Below are 10,873 nucleotides of genomic sequence, written 5' to 3' on the forward strand. Positions count from 1 at the left end.
GTGACTGCAGCCATGAAATTAAAAGATACTTGCTCCTTGGAAGGAAAGACATGAAAAACCTAGACAGCATATTAAAAAGCAGAGACATCACTTTGCTGACAAAGGTCCATATAGTCAAAGCTATGGTTCCAGCAGTCATATACAGATGTGAGAGTTGGACTATAAAGAAGGCTGAGCACTGAAGAATCGATGCTTTTGAATTGTACTCCTGGAGAAGATTCTTGAGTCCTTTGGACAGCAAGAAGATCAAACCAGTCAATCCTAAAGGAAATCAACCCTGAATATTCTCATTGGGATGACTGGTGCTGAAGCTGAAGCTCCAATACTTTAGCCACCTGATGCGAAGAATCGACTCACTGGAAAAGACCCTGATGGTGAGAAAGACTGAAGGCAAAAGGAAAAGGGACTGGTGGAGGATGAGATAGTTAGATAGTATCATTGACTCTACAGACATTGAATTTGACAAACTCCAGGAGATAGTGGGAGACAGGGGAGCTTGATGAGCTGCAGTCCGAGGGGTTGCAAAGAGTCAGACATGACTTAGCGACTGAACAACAATATGTTCACATATATAATGTATAATATTTATAATTACATATTCTATATAAATATATTTATTTTATATTAATGCCACATCAGAGTCGCCCTCTCTGGTGCCTGCATTTTGTGTGTGTGTGTGTGTGTGACAATTTACTGATGCTGCATAGTAAATAATTTCCAGACTGGAAGGCACTTAGGGAGGTAAATTCGTTCTTTAAGCCCTAGGGTGTCAGTTAGTAGAGTAAGGGCAATGGAACTAGAAGGTTGTGAGAGATGATGTTGTCCAACCCCCTCATTTTTCAGTTCAAGTGACAAAGGCTCAAAGGGGTTGTTGCACAAGCATGTCTGGTTCTGCCACTATTACTGTGAAGTAAAACTGGAAGTGTTAGTAGCTCCAGTTGTGTTCAACTCTGTGACACCATGGACTTTAGCCTGCCAGGCTCCTCTGTCCATGGAATTCTCTAGGCAAGAATACTGGAGTGGGTTGCCATGCCCTTCTCCAGGGGATCTTTTCCATTCCACCCGAACTCGGGTCTCCTGCATTGCAGGCAGATTCTTTACCATGTGAGCCACCAGGCAAGCCCCAACTATTACTGTAATCTTAGACAAGTCCTTAACTACATCTGGACTTCCACTCCCTTCTCTGTAAAATGGACAGGTGATCATCACAGCTAACATCTCTCAGGTGCTTCCTATGTTTCCCATACTGTCCTGAGTACTCTAAGTGTCTAATTCTCCCAACACCTTCATATATTATATATAATTACCTTCAATTAGAGATGAGACTATCAAAACACAGAAAGCTTAAATAATTTGCCCCCGATAAGACAATTGGGAAATGTTGCAAAGCTGGCGTAGTAATCTAGGAATAACTAGCTCCAAGATTCTCAGATGCCAATTCTTAAATCCCTTCTAAGAAAACTCCATCAGGAAGCTTCTCAAATTCCTCTAGCTCTGAAAGTCTACAGCAGAGTTAACAAACTATGGCAACGCCTTTGTTTACAGATAGGCAGTGGCTGCCTTTGCACCACCAACAGCAGAGATTAGTAGAGGCAATAGAGATTGTATTGTCAGTAAAACCTGAAATATTTACTCTCTGGTTCTTTACAGAAAAAATGTATCCTGATACCTGCTTTAGAGCTTTGAAAATTTAGAGTACACTGAAACTGTACAGGATTTTACAATTTCAAAGCACCTTGGCAAATGTCAACACATTTAATCCTTGTTTTGCAAGGGTCATTCACTCACTATAAAGGAGGAAGTTAATTTAAGTAACTTGCCTAATCAGGGTCACAGAGGCAGTGGCAGAACCACATACCCAGGTTTGGACTCCAGATTGTGAGCTCCTTCCATGAAGCTACCCTATCTCTTCTAAATAACTGCTAAGGAAGGGTTTGGAAACTGGAAAAGACCTGTGAATACTGAAGGTGAGTCAGACTGTCTTCCTGTTGTCAATATCATTCCAGGTGCACTGGTAATTAAAGTCATCAAGCACTAAAACTAGTAAATTAAATTTGTAATAAATTGGAAAGAAAAGTTTAAGAAAGCCATTTTAGAATGTGATCTATTTCTATGTATTTTTGTACTAACATATATGAAATTTTAAACTGCTCAACTTAGAATGACTTGAAAAATGAAATTACATAAAATGAACAATTGCCCATTTCTCTTGCTATTTGATGAGATTAGCCTTAAAATAAATTTTTTTCCTTACCTAGGATTTTCCCATGAATAAAACTGCAATTATACCTTCCTCATGCTTAGCAATAAAAAAATACATGGTTAGTTTTAAACAGACTTAATACTAAAGAGAGTAGTAGTAAAATAATACTTAATATAACTTAACAAAAACTTAATATAACAAAACAAATTTAAAACAAAATTTTTTTCAAAGAAAGCATAGGTGCTTCTTCCTACCCTGCAAATTCAAGCTCAATCTAAACAGCAATGATGCATCTTGAATAGCAAGTATGGCTAGCTTTAGGGATTCATTTGAAATACATGATACGAGGTCACTTGCTTTTTATTTCAGATATATTCTGTAACATATCTTGAGATTTAATTTCATAATCCATATAAGCGGATATGGAGGCACCCTGAAATCACTCCAAGAAGGGGAAAAAACCCTATTTTTCTGTCACCAATTGAGTCACCACTACGTGTTAGACACCTTTTTATGTATTCTCTGAACAGCTCATAAGCTGCTATGAAGCCAATTCCTGCACCATTTTACAGATGAGAAAACTGAGGCCCAGGGTTATTACCAATTTGCCTGAGGTCACATGGCTGGAATTCAAATCTAAGCCAGAGTACCTTCAAAATCCAAACTATCTCCCAACTGTCCCATGTAGATTTCCAATAACCCCAAGATCATTGGCCAGTAAGTCATAAATAGTTATTTAAAGAGTAGAATTTTTCCTTCTTTACTGAATGACTCTACTTTGATACTGTAGTTCTGCCCATGCTATAATATTTCAATGAGAAATTTTATCCAGGGATTTCAATTTCTCTTTTTAAGGAAAAGGAAGAACTGAAGCACCTAGATTTTAGTGAGTTTTTCAAGTCTGCAACAAATGCTCACAGACAAGTTACTTCATGAATCAGCTCATTGTACTAATCAAATGCAAAATGACTGTTTACAGCAGAATTCTGTATAAACCTAATTAATGTTGGACCTCATCCATAATAATTAGTCACTGAAGGTGCTTATTATAATAAATCAAAGAGGAAAAAAAGAGCCCATTATTTTAGGCTTTAAATCAACTGGCTTTCTAATAATTGATTTATGGTACTATTAATGTCACTTTATTATTTATTATTAATTTAATACATTAATAATAATTATTATTAATTTATTATTAATGTCACTAATTTATTCTTCCTCTTCAAATTAGGAGTTTGGGATTAACAGATACATACTATTATATGTAAAACAGATAACAAGGACCTACTGTATATCACAGAGAACTATATTCAATATCTTGTAATAAGCTATAATGGAGAAGAATCTGAAAAAGAATATATATACCTATAATATATGTTATAGAGAATGTAGGGCTTCCCAGGTGGCCTTAGTGGTAAAGAACTGGCCTGTCAATGCAGGAGACATAAGAGACTCGGGTTCAATCTGTGGGTCAGAAAGAATGTTTACCCACTCCAGTATTCTTGTCTGGAGAAACCCATGGACAGAGAAGCCTGTAGGACTACAGTCCATAGGGTTACAAAGAGCTGGACACGACTGAAGCTACTTAGCATGCATAGATAATATACGTATTATATATTACATATATATACACAACTCAATCACTTGGGTGTATACCTGAAACTAACATCACATTGTAAATCAACAATGTTAATTAAAAAAAAAGAATGTTACTTTAACAAATAAGTTCTGCCAATTGCTTTCTGACAAAAGTAGATTTCAACAGCCTTAATGATAGGGACCTTGTCTTACATATTTTTGTCTTTCTCACACTCAGGGTCTCACACAGTGCAGGTACATGGTGACACCTAACATGCTGTTCATTCGACAGTTTTTAGTCAATGAATATAGTTTCAAAGTTGGTCCCACAGCACAGTCTCAAGGGCCATAGAAATGTTTGTATCTGGATGGTAAAGAATCTGCCTGCAATGCAGGAGACCTGGGTTTGATTCCTGGGTCAGAAAGATCCCCTGGAGAAGGGAATAGCAACCCACTCCAGTATTCTTGCCTGGAGAATCCCATGGACAGAAAAGCCTGGCAGGCTACAGTCCATAGGGTCACAAAGAGTCAGACATGACGGAGCAACTAAGCACGTCCACGAACGTACTACTGGGCAGACCAGAAATCCGGTGGCCCCAGGCAGAATTGCAGATTTTTGTAACAAAAGATAAAGTTTTACTGCAGGCACAGATTTAGTTCTATTCCCTAGCAACCATTTAACTTCAAACTGACAAGAGTCAAAAACTGCCATTAACAGCCACCAGACTTTTTTCCTTTTGCATGATTCCATAATACAGTGCAATCTCACTCTCTGTTCTGCAGAGGGGTAATGCCAGCACCCCTGGAGGACTGACTTTCTGGGTTTAAATTTCAGCTCCCGTAAAGACACAAAAATAAATAATTCTGTGGAAAATGACAGTATGGCTTCCTTTTCTATGTAAACACAGGCTGGATTTCTGGGATGAAGGGAGAAGAAGGTTGCTTCTGCTTTATTTTCACATCTATAATTATGCTTTTTTAAAAACCCAGGTTATAGAAAAACGGATACAGAAGAAATCAGGAGATGATTATTCACATTGTAAAGGGATTCTCCACAGGGTTCCATAAACACTGCGCTCTCTTATAACAGTGGATTTGATTAAAAAGCGGCCTTTCAGGAATACATTTGTATAAAGCGAGGTACACCAAATATTCACTCTCCCTCTTCTCCAAGGACAATCCAGCATCTTGTTTCCATTCATAAAGCAGGGGAACAAACAACAGTAGTTGTTACTGAAGTCAATGGAGTCTTGGATCACCCTCCTCACCTTTCTTAGGTGATGAGGCTTTGAGGAATCCAGGTACAAAGAGTAAGACCCTGGTGGCCACAGTCCCTTCACTATCCTGCAACAAGGCTCTTTCTAAAACCAGGGTTTTGCAGCATTTGGCCCAGGGACATGTGACTGGAGGAGTCTGTGAAATTTGGACTCAGCACAGGTCACAAATATAGCCTGTGGCTGATGAGGAAATTCAGAGCCACAGACCATGGTTTCTTGTAGGTAAGCTGTTTCCTCACCTTAAAATGAGGAGGAAACGTCCCCTTCTTCATCCCTGAGCTCGGATGCCCTCGGACAACCGCGAGTTATGCAAAAGCCATGAGCACCCAGGATACTTCCCACCCAGTCTTTGTGTTGAATGACATTAATTGGTAAATCAATTTGTTCCCATAGATTAAAAACGGGTATTTAGGAAATGCAGTCCCACGACTTGGCCGTCAAGGAGAGGCACCGCAGAGCATCCAGACATGGCTTCCAGGGTCACACCCAGGGGGACAATGACCTCACTGTTGAAACCAGCCAGCCAAGTTGGGGACGCTCTTGCGTTGGTTCCCAGCCTTCTGCACAGCCTGGCAGGCCAGGCACCAGGGCTCATCCCAGAAGGAGGTGACATGCACGGCATGGCTCCGGCGCCACCTGAAGTAGCCGCGATAGACAGTCGGGTTGCGGTCCAGGAACTGCAGGTGGGCGGCCAGGGAGGAGGCAGAAGGGAAGTCGTCCACGTGGATGAAGGCATTGGAGGGCACGAAGCGCTCGTAATTGGTACGGTTGGGGCCCAGCACGACCGGCACGGCCCCGGCCAGGAAGGCGTTGCGCCACAGCTTCTCGGTGATATAATCCAGGTGCTGCGAGTTCTCGAAGGCCAGGTAGAACTTGTAGCGAGCCACCGTGTGCACGAGCTCTGCGTCGGGCAGCGGCTGCCCGGGCCCGCCCTTGCCGAACACGTCCACGGTCACGTATTGACTCAGCTGGCGGTAGTAGCGCACGCGCGCCTGGCGCTCATCCCAGTTGCTCACCACCCAGGCCACCAGCCCCTGCTTCCGGGCCAGCGGTGGGACCAGCCCCGGCGGCTGCTCGCTGGGATGGGTCCTGGGGTAGAGGTAGCCGTAAGGCACGAAGATGTCCGAGTCGGCCCTGTAGGAGAGCGTCCAGTTGAAGATGTTACCTGACAGGCCCTGCAACCCTGGGGAGTGGGAGGGCGACTCGAAGTTCATCCACACCCAGCGCTGGCCCGGGGGCCGGGGGCCCAGGGCGGCCGAGGTTTCGGCCTCAGCCTCTTGCCCCTCGTCGTCCATCACCAGCCCTTCCCGCTCCTCCACCGGGGGCATCTGGACGCCCCAGGGCGGGGGCCAGTCCGGGGGTCCCTTCACCAGGTCTCGGTGGTGGAAGAGCACCGCCTGGGCCTCCTCGTAGGCCGCGCGATCCGTGTGCAGGACGCAGCCGCTGATGTTGAAGCGCCGCTGGCAGTCGGGGGGCGGCCTGCGGGGGTTGTGTCGGCCCCTGAAGGGCTCCCACCACAGCAGCACGTTCACCGGCCGCGGCGGGCTGGGGGACGCCCAGGGCAGAGGCGGCAGCTGCTTCCAGCAAACGTAGATGGCCACGGCGGTGGACAGCAGGCTGGCGGCCAGCAGCGCCAAGTGGGTGCCGGGCAGCCCCGGACCTCCGCGCCGGGCGCCCCGCCGGCCCCAGCGCGCGCGCATGGCGAGCGCGGGCAGAGCCGCCGCCGCCGCCGCCGCCCGCCGCGCGGCCGCGAGCGTGGAGCGCCGGCGCCCGCTCTCATGCTGCTGCAGCGGCTCCAGCCTTCTTAGGCGCTTGCCCCCCGCCCTGGAGCGCGAGAGGGCGGTCCCGGGATCTGAGGACGCGCGGGTCCTGCTCTCCTCCCCGCCGCTCCCCTCCCGGCGAGGTTCCAGGGTGAGGAGGGCGGACCCGACGACCCAACCTGGCGCCGCTGGGTCCCTCCCCTCCACCGCGTCGCCGGCCCGACCGGCCCGGCCAGGCCCCGGGCGCCTCCTGCGGCACCTCCGTCCGCTCCTGCGCCCCTCCAGGGTTCCTGGATTTCCCCTCCGCGGCCCACCCCGCGGCTCCGGATGCTTCTCTCCGCACACCCCACGTCTCGGCCCGAAATATTCCCTCCCAGCTACGCCCCAGCCCTCAATCGCGGCGGCCCAGACGCTTGCCTTCCAGGGTGAGGGCCGGGCTCACCCCCTGGCGCTGGCAGGCGGCGTGAGACCCTCCCGAAGCCTCGGTGGCGGCGCGAGAGGAGGCGGGCACCGGAGAAAGGCGGCCCGGGGGTGGGACCGGGGAACCGCTTCCTTCCTCTTTTGCTGTCCAGGGTCGGTTACGCCTGCGGGAGGGAGGGAGCCCGCGAGGCCGAGGTGCTGAGCGGAGGGAGGCGCAGCCTAGACCTCGTGACCTGCCGCCGACCCCCGCAGGTCGTGCACTCGGCCTCCTCGGCGCGGCCACAGAGGTGGTGCATTTTGTGAAACCAAGTTTTCCAGGAAAGCCTGCTGTCAAAAAGACCTTCGCTTTGCCTATGCTCCAGCAGTGGAGAGAGAATTGTTTCTGAACAATGGAATTGTTCTGTTTCTTCCCTCCGCCACTGAATGAACGCTTATGCCTGCTGGCTCAAAACTTTCTTTGTACCAGGGCTAGGAGAACTCATAAACCAAACGTAAAAATGTGGCCCTTGTGGCCATTGTCCTCAGGGAAATCCCTGCCTATTCAATGAGATGGATGAATGAACGCCACCTTTTTTTTTTTAATTTTTTATTCTAAGCACTTAAGAAACGGCTTATCTGCACTTAGGAATAGGAAGATCATTCAAAACACAGGACTATAAAATGATGACTAAGATAAATATCATAGCATCCAAGTTTAGGATATAAAGGATAAGTATCACAGTGGTACCTTCTGGTTGATCAACGAAGCAACCGAGGCATCTACCTCCACAGTGACTTAAGGAGTTTTTTCCCTATGGCTTGATTTTGAATTTCTGGATTTTGACCTTCATTTATGTAACTAAACTTTTCTTCAGCAAATTTCTAAATAGGGCATGGGTGGGCTGCTGACCTGAGAAGAGCAGGCTGTTTTGAGAGAATTTTTAGAGCCCAGCGGTGCGTGGGTGGTGTCCCAGCCCACTGCCAGGTAAGTTACAAGATGTTAGGGAAGAAATAGACTTGCTGGGAAGGGGCCAACCTGACAGGTGTTTTTGATGTTATGCCGTATGGATTTATTGTGAAGAACTTTTTCATTGTAAACCAAGTACAGATTGTAAAAGCTTCCATAAAAATGGTTTCAGGTGGCACTTCCTGCCTGGCTACACTGACAGCTTGGAAGCTGAAAGAACAGTGTTAGGTGCTCTGGCTATACCCATCAACCTAGTGATACTTTCTCCTACACCAAAACTTTTTATAATGTTTTTCTTTCCATAGAATCACTTTTCAAGATATTAATAGTTAAGCAAATGGGCTTCGAAATAAGATATCTCAGTGATTCTTCAGTTTATTTTTAATTAGAAAGAAAAAACTATAAATGAATGAATAACTTCCTTTCAATCAAAGGAAGGAAAGCACATGTTGGGTTTTCTTTTTATAACGATTCGGAAATCTATACCTTTATGCCCATCCTCTCTCCCCCACTTCAGTAAAATGAGACATCATAGACAGAGCCTAACACTGTGTTTGGCATTTGGTAAATGTTAATCTGCTTGCTTATTTATTCAGTTTTCCCTTGTTGTTGTTCAGTTGCTCAGTCACGTCTGACTCTTTGCAACCCCATGGACTTGCAGCACACCAGGCTTCCCTGTCCTTCACTATCTCCCTGAATTTGCTCAAACTCATGTCTGTTGGGTTGGTGATACCATCCAACCATCTCATCGTCTGTCGCCCCCTTTTCCTCCTGCCCTCAATCTTTTCATAGCATCAGGGTCTTTTCCAGTGAGTCAGCTCTTTGCATCAAGTGACCAAAGCAATGAAGCTTCAGCTTCAGCATCAGTCCTTTCAGTGAATATTCAGAGTTGATTTCCTTTAGACTGACTGGTTTAAGCTTGCTGTCCAAGGGATTCTCAAGAGTCTCTCCAGCATAACAGTTTGAAAGCATCAGTTCTTCAGAGCTCAGTCTTCTTTATGGTCCAACTCTCACATCTAGACATGACTACTGGAAAAATCATAGCTTTGACTAGATGAACCTTTGTAGGCAAAGTGATGTTTAGGTTTTTAAAATACGCTGTCTAGGTTTGTCATTGCTTTTTTTCCAAGGAGCAAGTGGAAATGGCAACCCACTCCAGTATTCTTGCCTGGAAAATCCCTGTGGACAGAGAAGCCTGTTGGACTACAGTCCATGGGGTCACAGAGTTGGACATGATTTAGCAACTGAAAAACAACAACAACATAACCAATTAACAATGCTGTGATAGTTTCAGGTGAACAGCAAGGGACTCAACCATACATATACATGTATCCATTCTCCCCGAAACTCCCTTCTCATCCAGGCTGCCACATAACATTGAGCAGAGTTCCATGTGCTATACAATAGGACCTTGTTAGTTATCCATTTTACATATAGCTGTGTGTACATGTCCATCAAGATTAGTATTTTTAAAAGCTCACTTGTGAAAGGAGATGTGTATACACATGAGATGGGCTTCTGGCATGCTGGCCATGTTTATTGATGTGGGCACTGGTTAATGGGTGTATTTGCTTGAAGAAATTCATCAGACTGTATGCTTACATATGTAATTTTATGTATGTATAGTATGTCAATAAAATGTTGCTAAGAAACAAATCATTCTGTCATCAGTGAAGAATGAACTGGGTATTGTGCTTAGTTTCTCAGTCGTGTCTGACCGTTTGGACTGTAGCCCCCCAGGCTCCTCTGTCCATGGGGATTCTCCAGACAAGAACACTGGAGTGGGTTGCCATGCCCTTCTCCAGGGGATCTTCCCAACCCAAGGATTGAACCCAGGTCTCCCGCATTGCAGGCAGATTCTTTTCCATCTGAGCCACCAGGGAAGTTGGATATTAGGGACCAGGATAAGAGTAGAAGTATCTAGTCCAGTTAGAAAACTCTTGCTATAATTCAGATGTGAAACAAGAGAGCCTGGACTAAGATAGTAGCTGTGAGAATGAGATTAAATTAAACTTAAAGGAGAATCAATTCAGAGATGTGTAGCAGGCCAGTCTCTTTTTCCAGGAAGCCCTCCTGGACGTCCATATGAATACATCTGGGGTAGGTCACATGCCCCTCCTGTGTGCCTCTATATACATCTTTCAGAACATGATTGGGCAGTGATCATGGCTGTTTCTGTCAACCTCTATCCCTAGCACAGAACCAGGCATCTAGTTGTATTCATCATCTCAATGAATACTTGTTGAATGAATAAATGCTCTAATTGTATTATTAAAATGCTCTGTTAATATCACTGATCCCCAACTAGAAAGTGGGCAAGTATCAGGAGAAGCTGGCTATTCGAATGACTTGTTGTGACTTTAAGAAGTTCCTTAGGCTTTCAGTGGTAAATGCTATACATATATTAATCAGGACCCTGGGGACAGTCATCAGAAACTCCATCAAATTAGGCTGGGTCTCACTGGCACAACCTGGACTAGGCACTTATGCTTGAAGAATCACTGTGGTGAGGGCATGAGGACTCCCTTTAGACCTTCTTCTGGGTCTAGGGGGTAGAATCAATCTCATATAAAGACTGTGGACTAACAATGGGGGGAAAGTAATTCCCCAAAGGAAAAAGTGAAGTGCTCTTACCTGAAGAAGAGAGAAGGGACAGTGGCAGAGACCAAAATCATGTGTCTACCAGCCT

The 10,873-nt window shown here is 45.6% G+C and overlaps 1 protein-coding gene across 1 annotated transcript; it reads right to left on the reverse strand.

Moving 5' to 3' along the window:
* Nucleotides 1-671: 671 nt before the first annotated feature.
* Nucleotides 672-7,440, reverse strand: FUT4 (fucosyltransferase 4). The gene has a single exon (XM_070803353.1). It carries the CDS (start codon nt 6,756-6,758, stop codon nt 5,562-5,564), a length of 1,197 nt encoding a protein of 398 aa, XP_070659454.1. The 5' UTR covers nt 6,759-7,440; the 3' UTR covers nt 672-5,561.
* Nucleotides 7,441-10,873: the final 3,433 nt, after the last annotated feature.

This window comes from Bos indicus, chromosome 15 (assembly GCF_029378745.1).
Source record: "Bos indicus isolate NIAB-ARS_2022 breed Sahiwal x Tharparkar chromosome 15, NIAB-ARS_B.indTharparkar_mat_pri_1.0, whole genome shotgun sequence".
Classification (NCBI taxonomy): Eukaryota; Metazoa; Chordata; class Mammalia; order Artiodactyla; family Bovidae; genus Bos; species Bos indicus.

What these genes read in the sequence shown, in the direction of transcription:
- FUT4 (XM_070803353.1), bottom strand. Translation starts at nt 6,758, where the DNA reads ATGCGCGCGCGCTGGGGCCGGCGGGGCGCCCGGCGCGGAGGTCCGGGG.